At 41.7% G+C, this 26,896-nt stretch overlaps 1 protein-coding gene across 7 annotated transcripts in view; it reads right to left on the bottom strand.

The window, feature by feature from the left end:
• Adgrv1 (adhesion G protein-coupled receptor V1) overlaps nucleotides 1-26,896 on the bottom strand; it is a 483,421-nt gene that overhangs the window by 231,694 nt on the left and 224,831 nt on the right. For all 7 annotated transcript variants that reach the window (XR_015438967.1, XR_015438966.1, XM_087180966.1 and 4 more), the window contains 7 exons: nucleotides 22,160-22,405; nucleotides 17,810-18,217; nucleotides 13,142-13,326; nucleotides 11,334-11,583; nucleotides 10,571-10,710; nucleotides 8,756-8,916; nucleotides 1,790-1,890 (listed from right to left, as the gene is read on the bottom strand). Coding sequence is in view for 5 of the 7 variants with exons in the window: in XM_087180966.1 (XP_087037092.1) it covers nucleotides 1,790-1,890; nucleotides 8,756-8,916; nucleotides 10,571-10,710; nucleotides 11,334-11,583; nucleotides 13,142-13,326; nucleotides 17,810-18,217; nucleotides 22,160-22,405 (1,491 nt within the window). In the remaining 2 variants the exon portion in view is untranslated. The remainder of the gene's footprint in view (nucleotides 1-1,789; nucleotides 1,891-8,755; nucleotides 8,917-10,570; nucleotides 10,711-11,333; nucleotides 11,584-13,141; nucleotides 13,327-17,809; nucleotides 18,218-22,159; nucleotides 22,406-26,896) is intronic.

Below are 26,896 nucleotides of genomic sequence, written 5' to 3' on the forward strand. Positions count from 1 at the left end.
TCTCTGGGGCTATAATTAATACCTGAGCAAATCCTGCTGCCAAAAACATCACCAAAATGTGTGGTCAGTACTGCCAAGCTATCTCTAATTACAAAGAGCTGACACACAAGGGAAGACTCCATCAGACAGCTATGGCAGGCGTGCAGGAAACAGAAACAGCCTTGTCGGATTCAAAGCTGAGGCCTCCTGCAGTTCACAGGTGGTTAAAACACCACCTGGGACCTGTACCTGCAAGCCAGCACTGGACCCATCTCGGAAACACAACTGTGACACGTGCAGGTCATTTTCACTCCTGGACAAAGAAAGGCCACAGACTGGCAATGTCCCAGATAATCTTCCATTTTGTATTTCCACTCCTCCACTGATGTCACTTAAAAAAAAAAACTGTTTTGAGTTCAATAAAGTGCACATTGGCACTATGAAAAAGTGTGCAAATTGTGAGCGTGTAGCACAATAAACTTACAGAAATTGACCGCATGCATGTAACCAGGCCCAAACAAAAACCCGGTATTGTCCACACCCCACAGGTCGCCCTGGAACGGGGACTTTATTTTACCGGTAACATTAAAAGTCTTTCAGTGGAAACATCGCGCCGTGTCCTGTGCGGACCTGTGACTCCAGGCCTCCAGAAGCGACTGCGCTTTACTCCTTGTTGCCTCTATAAACGCCTACACCCTCCTCTCACCAACAATGCAGAGATGCTCACTCATCGCGGCAGCTCACATGGCCCCCTGTGAGACTTCTCGACCCCCGGAGGAAGGGGGCCCTCATCTTTTAACCCCTAGGGTGGCCTGCAAGCCGTCACCATCACAGCCGTCCACTGCACCCCGCTTCTGCAGACCGAATTGCACGGGCAGGAAAGGCGTTCCGCCTCATCTTTTCATCACCTCTGGGCCCTAAACTATGCTCTCAGCCGCATTCTCTACACTCCATGCCAACAAGTAATTTGATGTTTTTCACACTATTTCTCCTAGGATTGAAAACTGAACAACTTTTCAAAAGAGAATGTTCTGGGGGCCGGGGGTTTAGCTCAGTGGTGCCGCCGAATGCTTCGCAAGCACAAGGTCCCGAGTTCGATCCCCAGCACCTCCCAAAAAACCAAAAAAACAAAAAAAGAGAATGCTCTTCCAAACTATATCGGATGCTATTACATGAAGAAATACATATCCTCCAGGTGTTTTAAAGTATACATCATCTTTTGTTTTTCTCTTTTTTTGAGATAGGCTGTCATTATGTAGTTCAGTCTGGCCTTGAACTCACTACAACCCTCCTGCCTCAGCCTCCTGAGTGCTGGCACTACAGGCATGCACCACCATGCCTGGCCTTTGTTTGTTTTCTTAGTGCTGAGGATTGAACCCAGAGCCTTGTACATGTTAAGCACATGCTACACCGCTGAGCTAGCCCCCCAGACCCAGTGTACATCATCTTCGTGCCTTCCATATAAAGAATTTATAACAGCATATTTCATCAAAACAGATTAAACAACATATATTAATACACACATTAATAAAATATTTAGCAGATATTAGCTGATAATAAGACGCGCTTTGTGATAAGAAGCTATTTTCTCGAATCTGATGGTATTAAGGTGCTTCTTCCCACAAAGTTAGATGCATGCATGGTGGGCCTGACACTCTCGGTCCGTACCCTATTCTCCCTGCCCAGCCTCCACTGATGAAGCAAGCTCATTCAACTAAGCAGAAATCGAAGCACGCAGCCACGTGGCCTGGGACCAGAGGAAGCGGAACACGAATCCCCTACAGGCAGGCAAAACCGCACGCTCTCCTACCTGCGTCCCCAGGCCGGCTGCCATCATGTGCATGAGGAGCTTCGCCGCGCACGTGGAGCACCCGGCGCAGAAGACCTGCGACACGACCGTCAAGCTGAGCCCTGCGGAAAGAGGAGGTCAAGCGTGAGGGTTTGTAACCCAGGGAGCAATCGCACGATGGGTGGAGACCTCCGGGAAAGTCTGGAGTGTGGCCTGGCGCCTCCGCAGAGAGGACCCTGCCTGCCCGGCTCTGCAGCCCGGACAACCTTCGCTCGCGCGGAGGCCCACAGAGAACTTTAAATTTCAAATACTGTACCTGTATGTTTGCTTCCCAGCTAAAAATGAGTCACCAAGTAAGCAAGTCAATAATTTTAAAAAGCATTCTGTTTTCTGTGTATCTCAGTCAAGTTGGATCATTAAGAAAAAGTTTTAATTCTATGTGATTTCCTAAAAATAGCTGGCTTGGCTGAAAGGGCTACTTGGAAAGGTGAAGCGGCCTTTTCAGGCACAGACTGTGACCGTACTACCGAAACCCAGGTTAGGTAATCACCCTTTTCACCTACTCAAAACAGTTATGTAATTACAGCAGTGGTGATTATGAACTTCCACTGCTGTATGCCACCACCATGAACAAAATGTGTTCTTTCCCCTATAAGAGTTTAAACTTCTGCCAGCAACGACAGCACTCGCCTATAATTCCAGCACCCTGGGGGGCAGAGGCAGGTGGGTCACAAGTTTGAATCTGACCAAGGCACCTCAGTAAAACCCTGACTCAAAAATGAAAAATAAAAAAGGACTGAGGATGCAGCTGAGTGTGAATGCCCTGGGTTCTGTACCAGTACTGCAAACAAAGAAGCAAAAAGATGTAATGTTCTAAGAGGCATGAGGAAAATGATCCCTATCATCTCTAAGCCCCCTGAATTCACTTGTCCACACTACTGCATGAGAATGGTCAGAGCCTCAGCACCAGCCCATAGTCTTATGTCTTGTAATTCCCATACATTTCTCTCAGTGTTGGTTTTTAAAGGCAGAAGACGTATTTTCTGCCTTTTAAATTTAAACAAGCTGCTGATGGGAACCCATTTGCTTTCTACTTAAGCCTTCCGGGACACCCGGGCCTCAGTGGGTGACTTTGTCTAAGAATGATTGAAGCGCTGCAACTACTCATAGGTGTCTAGCATTTGCGTACACTTCGAGTGCATTACCTCGTTTAATTCTTTTTCTTTTTTTTCTTTGCAGAGCTGAGGATCAAATTCAGGACCTTGTGCTTGCCAGGCAGGTGCAGCACCACTGAGCTACATCCCAGCCCCGGCCCCAACCTCCTTTAACTCTTATCAATGCCCTGGGCCAGTGGTGGTGAACCTATGGAATGTGAGCCACAGCGGGCTGTTCTTATCACTCAATGCTCTAAAAGGTTCGCCATCACTGCCCTGGATGTGATGGAAATGGGGTGCTAATTCAGCATTTTGTTTGCTTACTTTCTCATCTCTGAAGCTCTGAAACAAGACTTAGAATCTACAGCAGAGGTGGACAAGGCATCGGCAAAACACTCATGGTCAGGTCCTGTGATTCACTTTCTATTCAGAAATGCCTCTCACAACTCCTTGCGGGCAAAGCATTTGGTTACATTTTTCCATTTTAATAGAGCAGACAAAGCTCCCACAGGAGGGAGGCTGTGCATCAGTCAGGCTTTCAGAAACCTGGCCAAGAACCTCAGGCACTGCACGGCTGGGACAGGTGTATCTCCGGGAGGGCCGCGGGCCCCACCCACCAGTGCCAGGGGTCCCCGGTCACCACAGTGCCCATCTGGTGTCGCCCTCCTCGGCAGCCTCTGTGCCTACAGCTGATGCAAAGATGCACTCAGACGTACTCTGGACCCCCAGGATGAGAAACCCAAACAAAACCCAAATCTCGTGATTTCATAAAGCAACTGTTAGATTTCCATCTTATTTTGTTTTTACTTCCCCCATGAATGCTAGCTTCTACTTTGTGTTCTTCTTACAGATTCTCATGTTTCTGCAACTCTTCCTTCAGTACAGCACCTGTGGGTTACTGCTGCTAATCTGCTAAGGGCGAGCTAAGAAAGCAGTCGACTCTGAAAAGATTTCTAGCAGGAAAAGTGAGGATGAAGCGCATGGAGGATGCAAGTCTGCAATCAGGGGAGGGAGTCTTCCAGAGGAGGGTGGCCAGGGAGACCGGGCTCCAGACCGCCAGGATGCTGAACGTCTGCAGCGCAGCACAGCAGCCACCAGTCACAGGTGGCTATTTAAGTTTAAATGTCCTTGAATTAAAATGAAATGGAATTAAAAATTTTGTTTCTAAGTTGGATCAACCACATTTCAGGGGCTCACGGACCCTCTGTGGCTGGTGGCTACCAGAATGGGCGGGGTAAGACGACTCTCAAGGTGGCAAACTCTACTAGAGGGCGCCGTTAAACCATTCTAAGTGACAGAGGAGGTCAAGTTTCTCAAAAACTCTGATTAAAAGTGACTATGATAATATGGTGTAGGGTGTGAACATGTGAATCTGACAGATAGCCAAAAATACTGATCAACACTGTATATTCAGTGATTTATTCATTTCACAAACAGTGATTCAAGCCAGCATCCATCAGGGGCTGCTCAGGGCTACGGTGCACAGCTGGACACTACTCTCCTGAGCACACAGTTCTCTCTAATTCTATCTGCACCTTCTTCCAGAAAGAGCCTGGATGCGGACGGCCACAGAACACAATTCTGGTGCAGGAGATGTGGAAAAGATTCTGGGGGCTTTCGGGGCAGTTCCTAGGGTTCTTAAATCAGGACCCAGTAGGGTTTCCTCCCTGCATGCAGCGACACTGTCGCCAGAGCCAGCTCCAGACCGTGAGGGACAAAGGCTGGGGGACACAGACTTGGGGAAAGCACAACAGAAAAATGAGAGGCTTCAGGACACCAGTAAGCGACAGAATGGATCAACCTGGGACTAAATCTGTCTAGGGCATCTGTCCGTCAACTGTCTTCTCTTGTTTGCGTCCAGATTCACCCTAAATAATACACCTACTAGAGAGGTCCGGCATCTGATGCCTCGTTGGAGTTAACACTAAGCCCCTTCACTTCCTGTCGTCCCCAGGCTTGCCTTCCAGCTGCTCCGTTCCAGCCTATTCCTTCCATTCTTCTTGGGACTAACTCTCCCTGTGAGAGATAAAATGAAGCTGTTTGGATTGGCATCGATACATGCCCCACAACCAGCACACAAGCAGCACAGCAACCTTACCACAATGATTTCACAGAATATGCACTTGAGATTTCTGGAAGAACTTCACAGAAATTATCTCTTATTTTAAAAAGTAATTTGGAAGTAAATAGGTGGCATTTGGCAGTATTACTTTCTTCTGGAAAAGCTGTCAGACTCTCAGCTTATAAAACAAAAAGCACAATTTAAATATTCTTGCATTTTTATAAACAATGAACAAAGCAATGATTGTGCGTCAAAGGACTTCCTATTGTATTTACTTAACTTGTAAATCTTCTAGTATTTCATAAAGAATCATTTACTGTAAGGCTGACATTGTGTCAGTAATTTACAAAAAGTAAATAAAACCATTAGCCAATTAAAAGGGAAAGCTTTAGTCTGACTAATGTGTTAAAAAGATTTCTCTGCCATAAGAGAACAAAAAAGAAATGAAGAACCCTAGTTAGCAAGACAAGACTCCACATTGCTGCTTGACCCACCTGCCTGCCCTTTAGATGAACTCAGAAGGAGGAAGCTTAGAAACCTCCTCCCCTTAGAGAGTCTCTCTAGAAACAACAATTAATCAACTATTGTTTTACAAATGTTCTAACAGCAGGACATTCTGCTTCTGTACCTTTTGCTTGCTTTGCTAGTTCTATCCCATAGGGGGGCCTAGAAGCTGCTGGCCTCAAAGGTGTATAAAACATGTTTGTCTCTTCCCAGTCCGGGCTCGAGTCCGATGCTCGGCTCAGGTCCCGGCTGGTAATACACTCCTGTGTGGATTTAATATCGGTCTCTGGTTGGTTCTCTCTCACTGGGTGCAACAAGAAACAGTGGAGGCACAGCCCAGCTCTACTCCCAGCTTAAAACCACTCCAAACTGAGGAGGAGGAGGAGGAGGAGGCTCACCGGCAGGTGCCTCTGCCAGATGCCTCGCTCAGCTCATCGACTCCTGCTAAACCAGAGGGAACCGGGATGCTGCAGGTTCTCTCAGGGGTTCCAGGACAGGAGGACTCATGTCAGGGCAAACACAGGACAAATCCTTCCCACCCAACAGTGCGTCACTGACTGAACAACGCCGAGTTCTGGGAAGGCATGGGAGGCCCCTTGCCATCATTGTCAGGACTCTAACATGTCCTCAGCCCGTGCGAAGGCCCCTAGTCATCATGTGACACAGCTCTGGCGCTGGCACCTGAAGAAGGTGCTGGAAGGTGTCTCTCCCATCACCGTGGCAATGATTTCACTCTGCTGGACTCCAAGGTGCACACAGCACTGTGTCACTCTCTTGTTTTCTAGTGTCTGGTGAGCTGCTTATGCCACGACATGCACCTCTATTTTCATCACGCTAAGCCTTCTGGTCTCTGTGTGCTTCATACACTTTGATCACTCCAGTTGTTCTGCTCTAGCAAAGTGTCCACACCTGCAAACTAGAACTGGTACAGACACACTGTGACCTACTCGGATTAAAACAAAAAAAGCTTAAATTCATGTCTAACTGTATGCTGCTGTAGTTCATAAAAAGAACCACCAATTAACTGCTAACAAATTCAGAGGGATATCGGTATGGCCTGACCTAAATCACTGAGTGTTTCTGTAAGGAGTACCAATTTCTCCTCCATTTCCTGGGGCCTGGCAGAGGGACGCGCTCATCTTTCCCTGAAGCTCAGCAAAGGCACAAGACAATTCTCCCAGGAAGCACCTCATAGTCTTGCTAGTTTACTAGAAAATCAGAAAACATTCTCTTTTTAGATTTTTAAATTTTACTTTATATGTTATTTTATAAAATTGAACCCAGGGCCTTTGACTTGAGCTATAGCCAAATACTTTTTAAATTTTTTATTTTGATCCAAGGTCTTACTTCCAAGTTTCTTAATAGAGCTATTTTATCAAGGGACTGATTGAACAATTTACTAGTTAAGATACTTCTAGCTAGGCACAGTGGCACCCTCCTGTAATCCCAGCACTATGGAAGGCTGAGGCAGGGGGATCACATGCTCAAACCCAGCCTGGGCAAATTAGTGACTTAGTGAGACCCTTGTCTCAAAGTAAAAAATACAAATGTCTGGGGATGGAGCTCCATGTGAAGGTACTGGGTTCAATCCTCAGCACCACAGCAAAAAAGGAGGGGAGGGAGCAAAGGAATTAGGGAGAGGGGAAGAGAGAAAGAAAGAAATTCTTTGCCTTCATATTCAACATCTGGAATGAGCAAGGAATTTTTGTGGGTTATAGTAGCACTTGAATTTATGTCTATGGGAACACATAAAATGACATCTAGAGTTTCAGTGCAATGTTGTAACTTTTGATTTTGTTTCATTGCAACTTTTGGTTTTATTGCATCATTCTATGAAATTTATTTGCTCTTTATATTTATTGGCTAAAATAAAATAAGATGTCTCTGGTTTTGAAGCTACATGTACTACCAAGAAATATCTATTAAATAAGAAATGTCATCCTTTATAAAAGATAGTATTAAGAAAAAAAAACACTAATATTTGCCATTGAATCTAAGTTTTAGAATTAAGACACATTAAAGAAATTTTAAAACTATGCAAGATGAAATTATATTGGAAAGTCAAAAAACAAAACAGAAAAACAGTAATTTATTACTTAATTCTGTATCTGGAAAATTTTTCTAATAGACTATGCAGGGAGTTATTTTCACACAAAATAAGAATGCACTTAGTGATAATCATATTTATAAAAAAAATCATTGAACCAGATTATTAGAAATGTCTGAGTTAATATATCTACTACTCTAATATATAACACAGTTTTTAACCTATATGAGTAGCGTTATGGCTTCTATCTAGATGTCTCCCAAAGCCTCATGTGCTCATAGGTGGGGCTTGTGGGAGGTGACTGGACCATGGGTGCGTGATGCTGGATTAGTCCACTGCTGGGTTTACAGCTGGGTGTGATGCTGGGAGGTGAAGACTAGTGGAAGAGGCCGTCACTGTGGGTGTGGCCTGGAAGGTGTGAAAACTAAGTAATTTGCTGTAGGTTCTACAACTAGCTAATAGCAGAACCAGGATTTGAACTCAAGCAGTCTGGCTCCAGCGTTTACACCTTTAACCATTACCCTACACCTGGCTCTCTACATAACAAGTAAAGTATTCATACAAGCAGTTGTGGGGTTATAAAACATGAATGAGGGCAAGAATGGGTGGTAGATAGGTGGGTGATAGAAATATAATATTAGGAATTCTTAGGCTTCCAACTATATAATTAATATACCAGAAATGAATGTTTTGATAGTTTAGTTGTAGTTAAGTAGTTGGACAGACATTAAAACAATTCAAGTTCCTATTACTGCCAGAAGTAGGCCTAGATAAGGAACATAAGATGATCTGTTCTTTAACATGATGCTTGGTTTACTCAGAGCTCCTAAGTTACAGAATGCTAACCAACCCATGGGGCATATTTCTTAAAGGAAACTACAAAAGTCTCTGTATGTATTACCTCAAACAATCCTCACATTCCGGCTGCAGAACTTTCCCTCTCAACCACAACACTGTAAACTATGCAGCCTTTTTATGATCTAATTTCTATCCTACAACACACTATATATGCCTTACGAGTTGATGCTACGTGTTGTTCTTTACTGAATCCGCAGTACAGAGTTGGCCCTCCATAAATGTCTGTTGTATGAATTAATAAGACAACAGGAGAGTGATGAATGACAGCAGGTTTGTGTCTTGCATTTACAAAAGATCTATGGGAAAGCAGACTTTCATTTCCTCAAAATTTCACATCATTAACTGGAAATACTGCCACTGACCTGAGATGCATATAAATCCGGAAGAGAAGAAGGCCTCGTTGTATGCAGACAGGGTATGCGTCTGTGCATAGACGGCGTACACGGACATGTGTGAGCAGGCGCAGTCCACGTAGCCTGTGGTGACCCCCACCACTCTGCACAGCGGGCTGTCAGGCCACCAGCTAGGGCAAAACACAGCAGTCACTGCTCCCATTGCATCGATGCTAAAGATGCAGAGATGTCTGTTACAGGAAAAATCACTTGTTTGAACATAGGTGTTCCTTACTGAAGACCTAAGCAGACTGGGTTTTCAGGAACACTGGAGAGAACATCCCGTCCGGGGCATGAGCTGACAGTTACCTCAGGAAATGGTCAGGAGCAGCCTCAATACCAGCCTCACCTGCCACAGCAGTCTCTGTATGCAAGAAGTGGTCCTCTCAAGGGAGTAGAACCAGCCGTTGCCAAAAACCCACTCCCCTCTCACTCAGAAGCCCCCATAGGACAGCTTCCCATGGCATAGTCATGCTCATCTGTCCTTGTGTTTTCAGACACCCTTACATTTTGAACTAGGGAATTACCTGTGAGCTTTTCTAAGATTCCGCCCTCATCTTCTGTATGTTTTGGAGCCACTGAGCCACTGTGTTTTCCAAGGCACTTCTAGGCTTCCTTCGTTAGGTAGGCTCATTCTGCATTCCCCAGAGATGACTGCTGAGCCTGTTCCATCTCAGTGCATCGTGATTCCATTACTTTTCTAAGGACGTGAAACTTCCTAATCCAAACTGCAGATTTAAGCTGGAAGGATTCACTGCTAATCATACACTGAGGATTGCAGAATACCTATGGCTCGTACTGGGATTACAACCTGATAAACTCGTTGCACATGGAAGATACTGTAAGTCAAAAATGCACCGAGCACATGTAACCTACTGAACGTCAGAGCTCAGCCACATGGCACACGGTGGCCTCAGTCCTTTACCCCCATGACAGCATGGCTCATGAGAAGCTATGGCCGTGTGGCTGCTCAGCATCACAAGAGAGATAACAATTCAGGCTCTGAGTATGGTTTCTACTGAACGTGTTCACTTTGGCACATCCAACAACAGAAAGTCATGGGCTGAACCATTGTAAGTCAGGGTTTAAGATCTACTATCAGGCGTGAGGAGTTGAAATCCAAAATGTTTCCTCACAAAGAAAGACAAACAGGAATCTTGGTGTTTTAGAAGACAGTCAATTAATCCAGTGAACTATTTATTAAGCCTATTTAGAAGCTTAGTTTGTGCGGGTGAAATTCAGGAAGAACAGAATCTGGTGACTCATACAAATCCTCGCCCTCTGGATGAGCGACAGCATCTACTCAGAAATGGGAGTCCTGAGGCCAACAAGACTCAGAGAAAGAACTGCTCTTTTCTCACCACTCCCACACCTAGCTTTAATCCCCAAGTGTATACCAACCCCTCTGTGAAGCAGAGCTCCAAATCCTGCCAACCCCTCTAAATGTAGAGCATACGTTGGTGAATCACCAGCCCAGATGAAATAAAATGCCTTTCCTGCCCAACAAGTTAACTGAGAACGTTAGAAAAGTGATCTGGGTTGCTCAGAGCTCATGCTACAACCCAGGAAGAGAAGCACTGAAGGAAACCCTGAGCTGCACACACATGCAGGTCACTTGGCTGCATGTGCCATGGCTACAGCATCCCCAGTACAGCACCATCTTATTTACTGGAGGGTTATTCTCCAGCCTGCAGCCCCACCAGAAGCTGCCACCTATGTGGAGTACAATGAGGAAGTGGAATGAGGAAGACCAAATTCTAATCCTAAGAAATTATTAAAATGTACCTCTCAGTTGCCTGATTCCAAAGGAGACACAGAGACGACTGAGGAACAATTCTGGGCTCAGCGGCATAAATCCTATAGAGAACTTCATTGTTGTTAGCCAGGACTTGTGAACTCTGGCCTTTCACACTCAAAGATAATACCTATAATGTCAAAAAGGAGCAGAAAATGTAATGTGTTTCGACTTAGTGTCATGACTCAGTCTCCCACTCTGAACACAGCTTGATTTTTCTTAGAACTAGTCACTTGATTCCTTCTGCCATTAACAGTTAGCTCCCTTATGAACGCAATGCCATCTGGTTTTGTATTGTATCCAATCTACCCCCACTTCATTTAAGATTCCTTCCTCATTTTTCAATGTTTTGGAGCCACTTATACATATGTTTCCCAAGGTCATTCATGTATTTCCTTCCATAAATTATGGCTCACATTATCTTCCCCAGTAAAAAGTCTTCAGCTGATAAAGTTCACCTGTAACTATCATTAGCTGGCTTCATCAAGAGTGAGGTATATGATAGGATATATTAGAGAAACCTTTATTTTTCTCATTTTCCTCATATACACATACACATTTTACTTAATAGAAAATGAAAAACATTTCCAAATGAAACATTCTTAAATGGTTCGTAAAGACAGCACTTTTCATGATAAACTAGTATTTAAATTGTATAACATTGTCAAAAATCTGATCAAACAAATACATTCTGAGTGTGTCTGTTAAAGAAAAAGAGATTCCAACCTCATAATTTTTTGAACGACAGATTACCTTATTTTTCAGGGCAGGAAGGTTGTTTGCAGTTACAAACCACTGCTGGCTGCTATACTCTGTAAACTGCACTAATTTACAGGTACTTTCTCCAGGCACTGTTCCTGCATCGGGAGCATCCAATAACCTTTCTGGAATTTGAATATAATCACCTTCCTTTCCTACAAACTTGTGCCCATTGATTTGCTGGAGATCCCAGTGAAAAGCCATTATTGACAAGTATGGGCAGCTGTCGAGGATGGTTTTGCTTCTGTAAGATAAAAGCAAAGCGTCAGCTAACATGGCCTGTACTTCCACCACATGCACTTATCTTGGTCAGAATGTATCACATGGGCAGGGACCCTGTTCTTTAGTAAGAATGGCACTACCAACCCAGAGGCACCAGACCCAATCAGTTCTTTTATGGTTAACTGTTACAATTTAATATTGTAATATTTTAAATTACAAAAGAATCTAATCATATTGTTCAATTTAATACAAAGTCAAGACTACAGCAAAGGTACAGTTGATATAACTTATTATTTTAGCTCTTGGTTCCTCTTATCCTTCTCTTATATGTGGACTGGCTATGTCTTTTAACTTCTTGTGTCCTGTGATTTAAGAATTAATAGTAAAAGTTTTATGTATCCAACCAACTTTTAGTTAACCTGTCAGAGTTCATAAAAGGCCCTGTAAATGAGATGATTTAAATTACCATACACAAGTTTTTAAACGTATTCAAAATTTCTCTAAATTTCTATATGACTTAATAAACAGTGAAACAGTCATTGAGAATAATAACATTTATAAAGCTTTATATAAGCATTTTAACCAGATGTGTCCCATTTAATAGTCTCTGATTTGGGGTAGCATATATTTACTCTGAAAATCGAGAGGAATTTCATTTCAAACCATGTTCTTTTTGCCAATGATTTCTATGTTCTCAAATAGAAATAAAACATTTTTAGCTTTGAGCTACAACAATCCACTTTATCTAATGAATATCATTTATATGCCATGGTGCATGAAAAGCTTGCCGTGAAACTCCAGCCACGAACCACAGAGCTGAAGTTCACCCACATCCTTTGAGATGTCTCCAGGGGGATTCAACACCAGCGCCCTCAAGAGAAGCACAGTTGCAGCGCAGGAAAACACTCCTAAGGGTAGGATCAGCTTCCTTCTGTTCCACTCAGAATCCATCCTCTATCCATTGAATTACAGCAGGCACCAGGACTGCAGGGCTTGTGTTTAGAGGTCCCCGCAGAGCCTCCTGCTTTTCAGAAGTGGCTGAATTAGAGTGTGTGATTGATTCATGGTGGGGCTAGGCCCAAGGGCACTACGATTAAGGGCGTGAGTGCTACCTGCCCTAAGTAGTCTGAATAAGATAAAAGGGGCGGAGAGACGCTGTTACGGTTTCTTGTTGCTTTTGCTGTCTTCCACTGTCATGAACTGCTGCCCCTCTGCCATGTGCCACTCTGCCTTGGAGCCAGCCAATTATGGACTGAAACCTCTACAAACTGTGAGCTAAGTAAACCGTTCTCCCTTTAATTCTGGGTGTCTTAGCAATGACAGAAAAGTAACTAAGACAATGACTTTTGAACTCTTAAGACATTCTGAAATGAGAGGAATATATTCTTGACAATGTTAAGTTTACTTTTGGTGTCCCTGCCATGTTTGCTTCAAACAATTAGCTTCATTTGCCCAACAGGTCTGATGCACTGGCCCCATCATTCCAGTTACATCCCCTCCATGTCCACTTAGATGACACTGCAAACAGGGGAGAAACACAGGGAGTAGGGAGCACGGCGGGTGCGGTGGAAGGCACTCACTTCTCAGCAGCAGAGCCACAGGGAACATCAGTCAGCAGAGCAAAGGCAAAGCTCTCGGTCACGTCAGTGAGGTGGCTGAACCCTCTGGTATCCTCACGCTCTGGGTTAACAAGAGCACAAAGGATCTCGTAGAAGAGAGCTCGGCTTTCAACACTGAAAGCTTCATTTCTTCCTTCAACAGTTATCTGGAAAAAGTCAAGTATGGAAATATGAAAAAATAAACTTTATAAATTACATACAGTGTGTATATCCCATGTGTTCTTTATTAAGTTAGTAATATTAACAAAATAAAGATGAGTCTACGATGAATTTAAGAGAAATGCATCAAAATTACATTTCAAATACATTCACTTGCAATTTAAAAATACATAATCATTTATGAAGAAAAGCATGATCACAAAATATTTTCTATTTAATCATTAAAGCCCAAAATGGTTGCATGGATCACTTAATTTCAACTATAATAATTAACATCATGAATTAAAATTAATCCCACTTTTATCTACTCCAAAGATTCTTTTTCTTTTGACCAACAGATAAGGGAATAAGTACTTCACGAATATTTATTTATAATGGAGGGGATTATTCTTAATTATTTGCTTTTCTATGAACAGAAGCTCCCATATATCACTAAATTTCATAAAGGACTAAATCAGAAAACCAAATCAGAAAATCTTTTCAGCCAGGAGTATGAAGAAAAATCTCCCAGAGCTCAGAGAAAGTATAACAGACAAGCAGGACAAATCCTAGGATAAACCCCTAAGATATAAACACATAAAAGAGCAGGTTGGATAAAAGGAAAATAACACAGAAATACTAAACTAAACAAACTAAAGAAATACTCATGTCTAAAAATGTAGAGAAAATAGGAAAAGAGACAATATCAGATATATCTGGATGATTTTTTAAATGTTATTCTAGAGCTTAAAAAATCATACTAGAGGGCCGGGGATTTAGCGCAGTGGTTCCGCCACCTGCCTCACAAGCGCAAGGTCCCAAGTTTGATCCCCGGTACCAAAAATATATATAAATAAACAAGTCATACTAGAAATCAGATGGGAAAAATTACTAATAGAGAAACAAAAATTCAGTTTGACATCAGACACTTCTGAAAATAAAATGCCAGTAGCCAGCAGAGCAACATGAGCAGAATTTTAAGAATTAAAGGTTACAATTCAAGAATTCTAGAGCTACCTAAACTTTCATTCATGTTCAAGGGAAATATAAAGTTTTGTTTTTTCTTACTAAAATACACAAAAACAAAAATGTCATTTCTGTAACGGTTGGTTGGCATGGGCACTTGGCAGTCCTTAGGACTTTCTACTAACTTCTCTAATCTTCCTACGAATCCTGGGAAGAAGGGCTTACTGCTAGTTTTGAGGCAGAAAGACGATAATTAACTTGTCCCTGGCCCAGGATGCTCCCGACCCCACCTACACTGTGCACAAACAAGTCCTTCAGAATCACTCTCAGCATGAAATGCAAAACCAGACAGTAAAATATGGAGTGAAATCGAAATCACTGCTGGTGTTATTATAAAACATACCATACACAAAATAATCCTGATACCAAACACATAATATTAACAAGTGTGTGATAAAAATAAATAGCCTAGTTCAAAAAAGCCACTAGATATAAATAACAACAAAAGAACACCCACAGTTATCAAAATTCAGTTAGGAACAAACAGAAGATCTAAATCAACTGTGGGAAAAATTTTATAAGCGATCAGGATGGAAATGGAGACCCCTGGACCCCTGGGTATGGTTGATCCAACTTCACAGAACAAATCATTCCTCAGCTCTTCAAGTGTTCCAGAACACGAAATTAGACCTCATGACTCATGTTTTACCATGCTTCAATAATCAGGAAACTAAACCCAATGAAACTAAGAATCGGAATAGCAAATCCACTGGGAATTTGAGAGACTGATATTGTTACTGAGGCAAGCGCCAGCTTTAAAAGTAATTTTTCTTGCATCATACCTGGGAAAATGAGAGGACAGGATATTATATCACATAAAAATTTGCCTAAAGACACAGCTAACTTTATCCAGAAAATATTTACAGGGAATCATTTAAAGCTGTTGATTTTAGTACAATATTTTTATCACTTTAACCTAAATAAGCAGCTACTTCTAGTGTGTGCAATACTAAGATTTACTGAGATCTTAATAAAAAGAACAGAACAGCTTCTCTTTCAAAGAATTTAGAACCCGGGGGGGGGGGGGAGAATAAAACAAACGTGAAACAGTTTCATTGAAAACATAGTATCTTAAAGCCCAAAACTGTATCCAGCATTGGGAAAGCCTAGCCAGCAGTGGTCCATGAGCCTAGCATCAGATAGCAGCACACAAAGGGGCCACGGCCCTGCTCGGAAAGGAGCAGCGGTGACAGACAATGATACCAGGAGTACTTTGAGCACCGGGTCTCTGAAAGGTTTGCCATCGCTGTATCTCTGAGTTTAGAGTGCATATTAATTTCCTAAGGTATATATGAGTGAGCACCAGATAAAACACAGCTAACTCAACTTGAATTTCAGATTAGCAAACAATAACTTTTTGCTATAAGTATGTCCCAACTAAGTATTTGTGATATATTTTTGCTCAAAATTTATTTGTTGTTTACTGAAATCCAAATTTAACTTGGCACTCTTTATTGCTAAATTTCACTACCTTCTCTCTATGTGATTAACAACATTTTCTGGGCTTGTACTGTTAGTTTTATATAACCATGTCTAAAACATGGGGAAAAAAAAATATATGCCCTACAGTCATGTGTCACTTAATAATGGGGACACATTCCAAGCAATGCAAGGGAATTTCTTCCTGGTGTGACTATCATAGAGTGTAGTTACACAAATCCACACGGTGTAGCCTCTACACACCTAGGCTCTATACCTTAGCCTGTTGTTCCCAGGCTACAAACCTGCACAGCATGGTACTGTTCTGCATGCTGCAGTTACTCATAACATATGGTGTTTCTGTATCTAAACATATACACACATAGGAAACACACAGTAAAAATACCAGGTGACAGTGATTTTTCAGCTCCATTGCCGTCTTACGGGACCACTGCTGTACATGTGGTCCACTGCTGACCGAAATATTGTTCTGTGACACATGACTGTATGTCATAGATTACACCAGAATTGATTTAACCAGGCCCTCTTAAGGGCCATAATTTTTCCATTGTTTGTTACTATAACCAGTAATGCCAAAGTAATATTGTCACACATGTATTTGCCCCAAATGCTCCCTCAGCCATTTGTCATGCTTGCACACAACACCTATTAGGTATTTACGACAAGCAGGCATTAAAAGTTACAAAACAAAATAAAGTGATCAAAATACAGTATTTGAAATAAGTGTTGATTCTTGACCAATAAAAGCCATTATTCTTTTACATAACTTACTGATTTAAAAAAAGCAGCAGCAATTCTTTCCATCTTCTATAAAACATGTGAAACAGCATTCTCTGCTTTACCCTAGCACAGAGTTACTCTGCATACTTTCTGTCTTCTTAGACAAAAGCAACTTGGTATTGTTCCACACCGTTTTTGTCATAGAAAATTTAAGTAACAATATTTCCTGGAGTAAATTCTTATCTCTAAACATTCTCGGCATGGGACAGCAGGCATTTCTCTTAGCTTTACACACTCTTAGGCATGCCCTTCCCCCCTCTACTTGTAATGTCCTTTTTTGTGACCCTTCAAATCTTGTATTAAAGAAATATCATAGGATATGAGATAGGCAAGATATTCTAAAACCCCATTGCAAATATTTTAAATATTTAAATGTCACTATGCAAGAACTATCAAATTAATAATTCATATGTATGTACCCCAAACTTTTTATACTTGTACATACATATGTCGATTAGAAATGTCTTGATACAAAAGCCCAAAATAAATTCCCAGAAAAATTCCCCAAATAAATCCCCAACATCATTGCCCTTCCTTAAGTAATAAAAAATTATTATTACTAATAACATCTTCTTTTTCATTGATATTCTTTTTTTTTTTTTGGTACCAGGGATTGAACTCGGGTCCTTCCACTTGCAAAGCAGGCAGCGGAACCACTGAGCTAAATCCCCGGCCCAACATTGATATTCTTAATAAACAGGTTTAAAGTAAAACCTGGGTGATTCAAGTCCATGGCAAACTGAATGTCTGAAACTGCTGGCTGTTCCTTAATTTACCTTGCCTGTGAGTTTTCAATGTGCAGGAGAAGCAGAACAGGAGATAGCTGCTCCTGGCTCATGGCGTTTAAAGGAAAGGACTATGTAGATGGTGATAATCTCCAAGTCTTCTTTTTACGGACTCAAGAAGCAGGATCAAATGGCGGTGATAATCAGCCATTTCTGGAGAACCAGGAGGAACCTGAAGCGTCTAACATCTTCTGCCTCTCTTCAGGCTTTGGCTGTCCTTCTTGCTGACCTACATTACTCACCAATGCCACAGTTTTAGGCTCAGGGTGTCGACCAGGCATCTGTCACCTCCAGGCAAAAGTACAGTGTTGGATGCAAAGAGTTCGGCTCATGTTCAGAAATGTAACTTTATCATCATTTTACAGCAACTGACAGTGTAACACAGTGTGACTTTTGGTATGGATTTTTAACTCGTGACATTCTGCTGGACTGAGTGTTTATACACACAAGGACCTCGTACCTTTTCCATCACATGCATCGCGGCGCTGAGCTGCTCCTCTGTGCTCTCAGTGGTCACTTTAACACTGATGCTATGCAGCACTCGCCTGAGAATGTCCTCGTCCAGGGGCTGCTGCAGCTGATCTGCAAGCCCCCAGATGGCCTGTGAGGCTGCATCAGAGACGAGAGTGACGTTGGCGGTCCCATACACTCCGTCGATTCTGGCACCACCTTTCGGGTCAAAAAGCACAACCTGAAAGCGCTTAGGAAAGGGCCTTGAAGACCCTGTTTCTGGCATTAGGATGACATCCAACACAGTGTCTCTCTGGCCGGGCTCAAAGAGCAGCGTGCCTTCCGTTCTCTCAAAATCCTTCCCAGAGACAGCTGGAGATACAAGAGTCCGACCAATTGTTTCAGCACTCCTCAACTCCTGGAAATTAAACAGTAACATTGAAGTGAAACCACAGTATCTCTGATCTTGCCATAAACTCACTCTTATTTCTTAAACAAATCCTATCCTGTTAAGAAAATGAAGGGCGGTAATAACTGTACTACTGAAAAGTGAGTTTTCATAATTTTTCTAACGTCCTTTGATAAGTTAGAGAGCGAAAGACACATCACACAGTGATGAAGTACGGAAGGTAGATGCCTTAGAGTGAGAGGATGAAAGAAGAGAACTAGAAAAGAAATGTCACTAATGGTGCCCCTAAATTTAGAAGTACTTTCCTTGATGTACATTTTCATCCTTGTTCGCTTCCTTCTGAACTCCAATGACTTCTTCCTTTCCAGGCTCCAAAGATATGAGGCGAGAACTTCCATTATAGTTGCACAGGTCCTTGGCAATCTGTTCGATTCTTTGCATCAATTTCCTTTGGGCTCTTTAGACTGGATAATTCCATTACTCTTTGTGCAAAATCACTGATTCTTCTGACTTCTTCATTCTGCTGCTGAGCTTATTTATTCAGTTTATTTCAGTTATTGTATTTTTCAGCTTTAAAATTGCATTTGCTCTTTCTTATGTCCTCTATTTATTTGCAAGGGCTTCCTATTTCTTTGCTGAGCCTTTCTGTTGTTCTCATTTGTTTCAAGAATGCTTGTAATTGCTCACTGAAGCATTTTATGATGGTTGCATTAAAATTATGTCAGATACTTCTAATATTTCTGCCTTCTTATTATTGGCATCTGTTGATTTTTGTTTTTCATACTATTTCAGATCTTTCTTGATCTTGGTGTGATGAATGATTAATTGAAACCTGGACACTGTGCATATTATTTTATGAGGCTAGATGTTATTTAAGCCTACAGTTTTAGCTGGTTTCTTTCAACACTGCTCTGGTAGGAAATGGCAGGTTATTAACTTATTACTGACAGGTGGAGGTAGCAGTGTAGTTTTCCCATCTGACCTCTTTGATACTGGAGTGAGAGGAGGCAGAGAGAACTCATTACTGCTAGGTGGGGTAGGAGTTTGCCCCAAGTTAGGCCCCCACCGTCACTCCATGGTTAAAGGGTGTGAGTGCCTTTCGGTGCCTCCCCAGTGGTCTCTGCCAATGCCACATGAGGCTGGAGGCCTTTTTACTACTAGGCCAAAGAGAAAGCCCTAACTCTCTACTTGGTCCCTCAGACACAATGCCGGCTGGAGGCTGACGGCTCTAGCAAAGGCAGAAATCTAGATGCCCTACTCACTTTCTTCTGGTATGGATACAGTTGGGGTCAATTATTTTCTGGAACATTTGTCTAGAGTATAAAAAACTTTTTAATGGTTCTCTCTCTTTGTAGGCTGCTACCTTTCTGTTTCTTTAACTAGAGAGAGCAAACTTTGTGAGAGATTTTTAAAAATATTCTTTCTCATTAGTGTTTCTGTATGCAAATTCCTTCTGATCAGAGTCTGGTATATAAGGGAAAAAGAAAATCCTGGATATGTCCCACTGTATTACTCCTTGGGTTCCCCAGGTCCCTAGCTAATCTGCTTTTTCCTTTCCAGCTTTCAGTTTCCTGTTGCTGTTATGATTATACATGTATACATAACGTCCAGGGTCTTTAATTGTACTTAGCAGGGAAAAGCACATCTATTCCATCTTTCGAGAAACAGAAGTCTTCTATTTATAGTAAACTTTGTAGACTCCATTCTTTACTTCTATTGTGTTTGTTAAAATGGCATCAGTATTATGGCACTGCCAAAAGGACTCCACTAAGTCTTCAACTGAAGGATAGTATTGCACTAGAATTAATAGGGTGTGCACAGAGAGAGAGAGAGAGAGAGAGAGAGAGAGAGAGAGAGAGAGAGAGAGAGAGAGAGAGAGATTATAACCAATAAGCTCATGTAGCTGGGGAGGCTGAGGGGTTCCAAGACCTTCAGGGTGATCTGGCAAACTGAAGACAAAAAGAAAGTTGATGGCTTAGTCACAGCTCACTCTAGACTGAAGCTCTGAGAAACACGAAAGCCAATGGTGTAGTTACAGCTCTAAGGCCCGCAGACCTGAGACTCAGGAAAGTCCATCCTTCCAACTGAGCGTGAAGGAAAGACAAAGCCAGTGTTCCCATTCAAAGGCTGCCAGGCAGGAAGAATTTTCTTTTTCTCAGGGGACAGTCAGCCTCTTTCTTACACTTGGGTCTTCAACTGATGAGGTGAGACTAACACACATTACGGGCGATCTGACTGCAATCACCCAGTCTGCCGATTTCAGCATGAGTCTTATCTAAAATACCCTCACAGAAACACACAAATAATGTTCACCAGGTATATGCATACCCTGTGGTCAGTCAAACTGACATAAAATTAAACATCATAGTAGGGAAACCTAGAAATTCATAAATATATCTAATCCCACAGGTAAGAGTCCTTTATGAGTTACATATTCGTTACATGACAACATGAGCTTTGCAAAGAATGATGAGTCTAGAAAAAACAAGATTGAAAGTGATGCAGATGTTAGAATTCAGTCTTCTTCAGGCAACTTCAACTCCCTATCACCTGAGGGTATGAACTGCTTATAAATGGGCCTCAAACTGTCTACCATGGTTCTTCATCTGCAGCCCTCTTCCTCCACCCTGAAAAAGGTAAGCACACTGTGATATACACCTCACAGGAGAGGGAGAAGGGAACGTACTTTTTCTTATTTCTTTTCCTACCTTAAACACTCTTGACAAAAACACTGAAGTTTCTGCACTAGGAATCAGAATTCGTCTCTTTGTATTCATACCTCTTCAAGGCTCTGGAAAATGGAGCTTATTTTGGGGTCTCATGCAATTGAGAGTTTTTCTTCTTGACAGCTGAGCTGTAGACTGTCACAGAAAGAAGCTCTGCTGCCTGTGAGAGTCCAGGAGAGCCCCAGCCCCAGCCCCACGCCTGACTGCAACGTGCTGGTCATGCGCCTGTGTGGCAGGTGATGCACAGAGCTGTTTACTTGGTCGAGTCACCCTCAAACAACTGATGAAACTAAGCGCGGACTGGACACAACTAAACATATACTACACCAGCTTCTTTTTTTTTTCTTTTTGATACTGGGAGTTGAACCCAGGACCTCACACGTGCTAGGTAAGCACTGTGCCACTGGGTTTTATCTCTAAACCCCTACACAGTAATTTTCATAAAACTTTGTAAACCTGAGGTCTAAAATCACCAGGTTTAGAATCCTGAAATAGAGTAAATGACATCACTTCTCAGAATGGTTTCCAAATTGTGGGTTTCCTGGAGCTACAGGAGTTGGGGGTGAGCAGGTGGTTCAGTTAGGAAACATCATCACTGCAACCATGTGTCTAGTACAGCAGATACACATTCTTTCATGATATTAGACTTTTACTGCTGAGTTGAAGTGCACATTAATACCAGAAAGGCAGGTGGCGTTGTTTGGGCTAACAGATCTGTCACTTAGTGTTAGGGACTGTTGCTCCTGTAGGCCTCTAGCTTCTGTCTGCTTCCTGTCTTTCACCTGAACCACCTCACAGGATGGATGTGATAACGTGGCCATGAGGTCACCCAAGCTCATGGATGTGAAGAACCCGAAAGATCAGCCAATGTGGGAGGTTATATTTTCAACTAGCACAAATACAATCCCTAACAAGACCCCCATACTCTGCTTCTGGTCTATGTAGCTACATCCAGAAGACATTTTAACCCACCAGAGATTTAAAAGATTTGTGTAAGATACTCTGCACTGTATAACCAACTCTGTCAAAAGAGGAAAGAAAAATAGAAAACTTTATCATTTTAAAATATGATGTTTTGCTGCTGAGAACAAAATGACCTGCTGCAAGAATAAAGTTTAGTGTAATGAATAAAATGTGAATTACTGTGGTATCCTTGGAAGCAGATGCACCCACTACTCTGCCATGACACTGGCCACAGCGGAAGCAGAAAATGGAAGCTGCTCACCTGGGTGCTAAAGCTAACAGACACCGTGGGTCTCACCGCAGAGTCTCTGGTCACCTGCAGGCTGATGAGCGTGGCCTTCCTATGTGCCACGGCCAGCCGGGAACCCACAGAAAAATAGATGAGGCTCTGAGCGTCGCGCCTCTGGGAGACTCCGATCCGCGCAAATCTGGCACTGTTGTTTATCGCTGCTCCGGCAGTGACTTCATAGAGTTCCACAAAGAAATAATGCATTTCAACCAGAAGCGTCTAATGATGGAAAAAGGAAACATATGTAACTATGAGTACTGTGTTTCTAATTTGGGATGGTTCTAAAATTAAGAAATGGTATAATTCTTACAGATCATGACAGAAATCAATAGACATTCTGCATTTTATAGAATTAAATTCTTATGAGATTTATTTTTTGGTCTTGAAAAGTATGCTTATTTTAGGTGTCTCTAGAACAATGTCCAGAGATAACATGCATATTTAATAAGCAAAAGAATAAATAAAATATTCATACAACAGAATACTATAAAGCTGTTTAAAAGAATGAAAGAAATGGACTATTCAATATTTTCCACATAGGTGGATCCTAAAACATAAGAGTGAGTGAAAATTATCAAGTTTCATAATGATATACATGGCACGATCCAAAAGGCATGAAGTTACAATTACATATTGTACTACATATTGTCAGGAGATATTTATGTAAACATTAAAAACAACACAAAACACCACACATGACAGCTGTTTTCTTGGGTACAGGCCAGGGCAGGGAGTGGAGATGAAAAACACTGAGGACAAACAAAAAAAGTTTTTAAATTGTTAAGATTTTATTTTTATTTTTATCTTTTTTAAGATTTTATCTTTATAACATTTATTTTTAGAGCTTTACATAAATACGACCAAATATTGATAGTATTCAATTCTATAGTCTCATATACATTTCAAGATTTCACAAAATTCAGTATCAAATAAATTTAAATTTAATCTGCTGGTTGTAGTTTTCTCATGCTCCACTTTCGTTCTTTCTCAACAGTCTAAAATGACGTATTTTCTAAAGCCTGAGCTCAGTTTCCTAACACATCGCCAGTCACTGGATTTCGGCCGTGAGTCACTCGGACGCAATCATCTACAAAGTCTCAGCAGCAGTGTGTCTCCCTGCCACCCCCAAGGAGGCTGTGCTGATGTCCCTTCAGCTGCACCTGCCAGTTGTTGTCTAATAGGACGCATCCCTTTTATCCATCTGCAAGGGCCTTATTCATCATTTGCTTTTTGACTTAAGGATAATCATTATGTTATGAAACAATCCCACAAACCCTTTGGTATTATCCAAGAATAAGTCAAATCTTAGTTACAAAATAAACACCTTTAATCTCATCTTGCTTTCTGAAGAAATGTGTTTAATTTTCCTTTGGCACATATCATTCTTCATTTCGCTGGTCAACTGTCAATAAATTCTGAAATATGGAAATAACTGTACTCTTCCCACTTTTGAGAAGCTAAACCTGCCAAGAACAATAAACTAAAGCACCAGGAAAGTATGAGTAACTATGTTCAAGAGCTATGAGCTCCTTAATGAAGTGAGCTTAATTCAAGTGAGCTTGGATTCACAATAGTTTCTTTTAACTAAAGTTTAGCGTATTATATTCCAATAGAGACTCTTGTCTTTATTTTCCAATAAAATATTCCTTTTCATTGTGATGATGATTAGGATGCTACTTAGAGTCAAAAGAATATGCTATCATCTAAGTGAACAACCATCTTGAACTGCAGCGTGTACAGATGGGCACCTACACATAAGCAGGCTACAGACAAAAGGTCTCTTCCAGTCAAACAAAGACCTTCTCTTCAAACCATACTCCTGGCGTGTGGGAGGAACTCAGCACCACGGATCACCTCTGAGCCTAATCTCCGAAATGCAACTGGAGACCCTGAAAGCACTCACCCCTGTGTGACTACCAGCCACTTCCTTTCCCCCTAGGTCAGATGTGTTCCTGGTGATCTTTTGCCCCAACTAGTAGAAAATGATGTTTCCTGGGCTCAGAACTTCTCAGAAGCAGAAAGCCAAAGTAATCAACAATATCTCACTTAAATTTTTCTAAAAATATCTGCAACAAATATTTAAACACTATCTTTAAACAAATTTTGTCAGTTAAGATCATGTCTCTTAATTACCTTATACCACTGGTGGCGAACCTACGGCACCCATGCCCAGCAGCAGGCTGTTTGTATCCTTGAAAGCCCTAAAAGGTTTGCTATGGTTGCCTCATACATTTTGGTAATATAGAGCCATAAGAAAAATCATCATGGAAAGGCAAATGGACTGAAATTCAGGAGATGACTTCTGATCTTGGCCTAGTAATTGACCAGGGAAGTAACTTAAATTCTTCTTAACTAGGAAATGCAAATACTGCAGGACCGTCGATCTGATAACTGCAGATAAGATAGGGCAAAAGTGACTGGAAATTGAGGGCCAGGAGACACCACCCTACTCAGCGGTGTAACCCTGAGGTGTCTGCAGTGCCCGAGGCCCCCAGGCACTGGTGCTGATACAGCTGTGACCCAGTCCCTGGGTGCCCTGGGCTCCACTCCCAGACACCTCTTGTGAGCCCAGTTCCTAGTCAACAACTGCACCGATAACCTCTTCTTTATTACCTCATTCAACCTGCCTCCTTGGCTATTTCACTAACCCTTTAAACTGAGAATCTCAGGAACCCCAAATAACTTGTCCAATCTTGCCCAGCTCATTGGTGGAAGAAATAAGATTTGAACCAAAGCCCTCTACCACCAAAGTCCAAACCCTTAACCCCAGTGCAGATGCGATGCCCGGAAAAAGTTTGGTGTAGTTGGAGGCCCGCCTTTGGCGAAAAATGAAGATGGCTCTGAAGTCAAAAGCTTAGAATACTTATACTGCTGTGCCGGGACATCCAAATAATCTCCAAGCCCGCTACAGAAGCACAGGGCTGTAGAGCCTGCCCTGTTTATGCTGCTAGGTGTTAGTTTACAATCATAACAAGAACGTGAACTGGATGAGTGATACACTATGAAATGTTAGATGTTTAAAATGTACATTAGGAACTTCTAGTACTTAACTTTTTAAATTTTTATTTTTACAAGAATATCATCTTCTTCCTTCTTTCCTCTTTAACACTTTCCTCTTACTGAAACAAGAATATATGTTAACCTTGCCCATACATTGTCCTTTAAGAGCTGGGAAGACAATGAGGGTAAAAATACTTTAAACATTAGCTTCTTGCAATGCAGAAGAAAATTCAACTTTATGATTTGAGCATTTTACTTGAAAGAAAAATAAGAAGCAACACAGAATTCTCCTACTCACCTGAAGCAACTTAGCGAGAGAAAAGGATCTATACAGCCAGCATCCCTTACATCACCTATGTATTGTCCCCCCCCCTTAAGTGAGATGTCTTCAATGACTAAGATTCCCCTTAGTGTTCTCCCGTGAGGACAGCAAGTTCACAGGAAGCAGTCTCACACCTAGCCCTGCGCTCAGCCTTCAGTTCCTCTAAGACACTCTGCTTAATGACCACCACCCCTTCTCCTCCTCCCCATACCCTGGCAGGTAGTGTTCCCTTCAAACTGCTCTAAGCACAACTTCTATATCTTCTAGGATCTTTCTACTTCGGCTGCTGTCACCAACAACATATTTCCACCCTGTGGAAATTGTTTTCATCTCTCTCTCTTTTCTTTTTAGCAAAACATTTTTGGTACATCTTAGATATATGTAATGATAACATTCATCATAGGGAATTTGTACCTGTACATGATACATCTTGCTGTTTTCATCTCTTAAACGAACAACTTGCACTTTGTAAGAATCAAGTCAGCAAAAGACTGATAATGACGTTTATCCCCCAAAATAGGTGTGAACTGATTTTTTTATATCAAAAACCTTTTCTTACAATTATAAGGTTATCATCTACTGTGTGGACAGAGGTTTTAAGACCTAGTGAGATACTTCTAGGATTCTAATTCACTGAAAATCTGATTTGAGAGAAAATGCATGATAAATTTGCAGTAACTCATATATGTGACACATGTTTAGGGAGAAAGGTAGGAGGGGTGCAAAGGTGAATAAAAACATGCTCTGATTTCCAGGCAGGTCAGAGTAAATAGTTAAGATGAAATATGTATAAAGAGACGTGACAGCATATAACTGATAACCTCCATAGGAAAGTTAATACTCTGCAAACTTAGAGAAGAATTCTAACTGGTGATTTTACGGGAGGCATTGTGGAGTGAGCGGAATTTTTATTAATCCCAAAGGGAGAGTTATAGTTAGAAATAAGGAGTTGGCAGTTGAGGAAGGCATAAAAATATTTGCAAAGACTGCAATAAATTCAAGTGTTTTCATGTAGAATAATATGATCAGATGTTTTGCATATTGAAACTTCAGTTCCTTATTGTCAATGTGACTCAAAGTGTTATCTGAAGAAAGCCTCACTCAAAAAAAAAATTAAGATACAATGCTATGATATGATCTAGAAAAAATTCAGTGGGAATTCAAGAACATTTTCTAGCTCTAACATCACCAAAGTGTTCAAGTAGCAGCACATCTGCCTGCTATCTTCCGACATGCACCTCTCGTGGACAGATTTCAATCTGTAAAACAATTTCTGATCACAGAAATCAAGCCCTAGGACAGCAGCTCAATGGATAGCTTAGGTTAGGAAATATCAGGACAACTCTGAGAAACACACAGCATTGCTGTAAAGCCAATCTGCCTCCAGA

Source organism: Heterocephalus glaber, unplaced genomic scaffold (genome assembly GCF_053883595.1).
Source record: "Heterocephalus glaber isolate CG9 unplaced genomic scaffold, H.glaber_assembly_v1.0 deba00001465, whole genome shotgun sequence".
NCBI lineage: Eukaryota > Metazoa > Chordata > Mammalia > Rodentia > Bathyergidae > Heterocephalus > Heterocephalus glaber.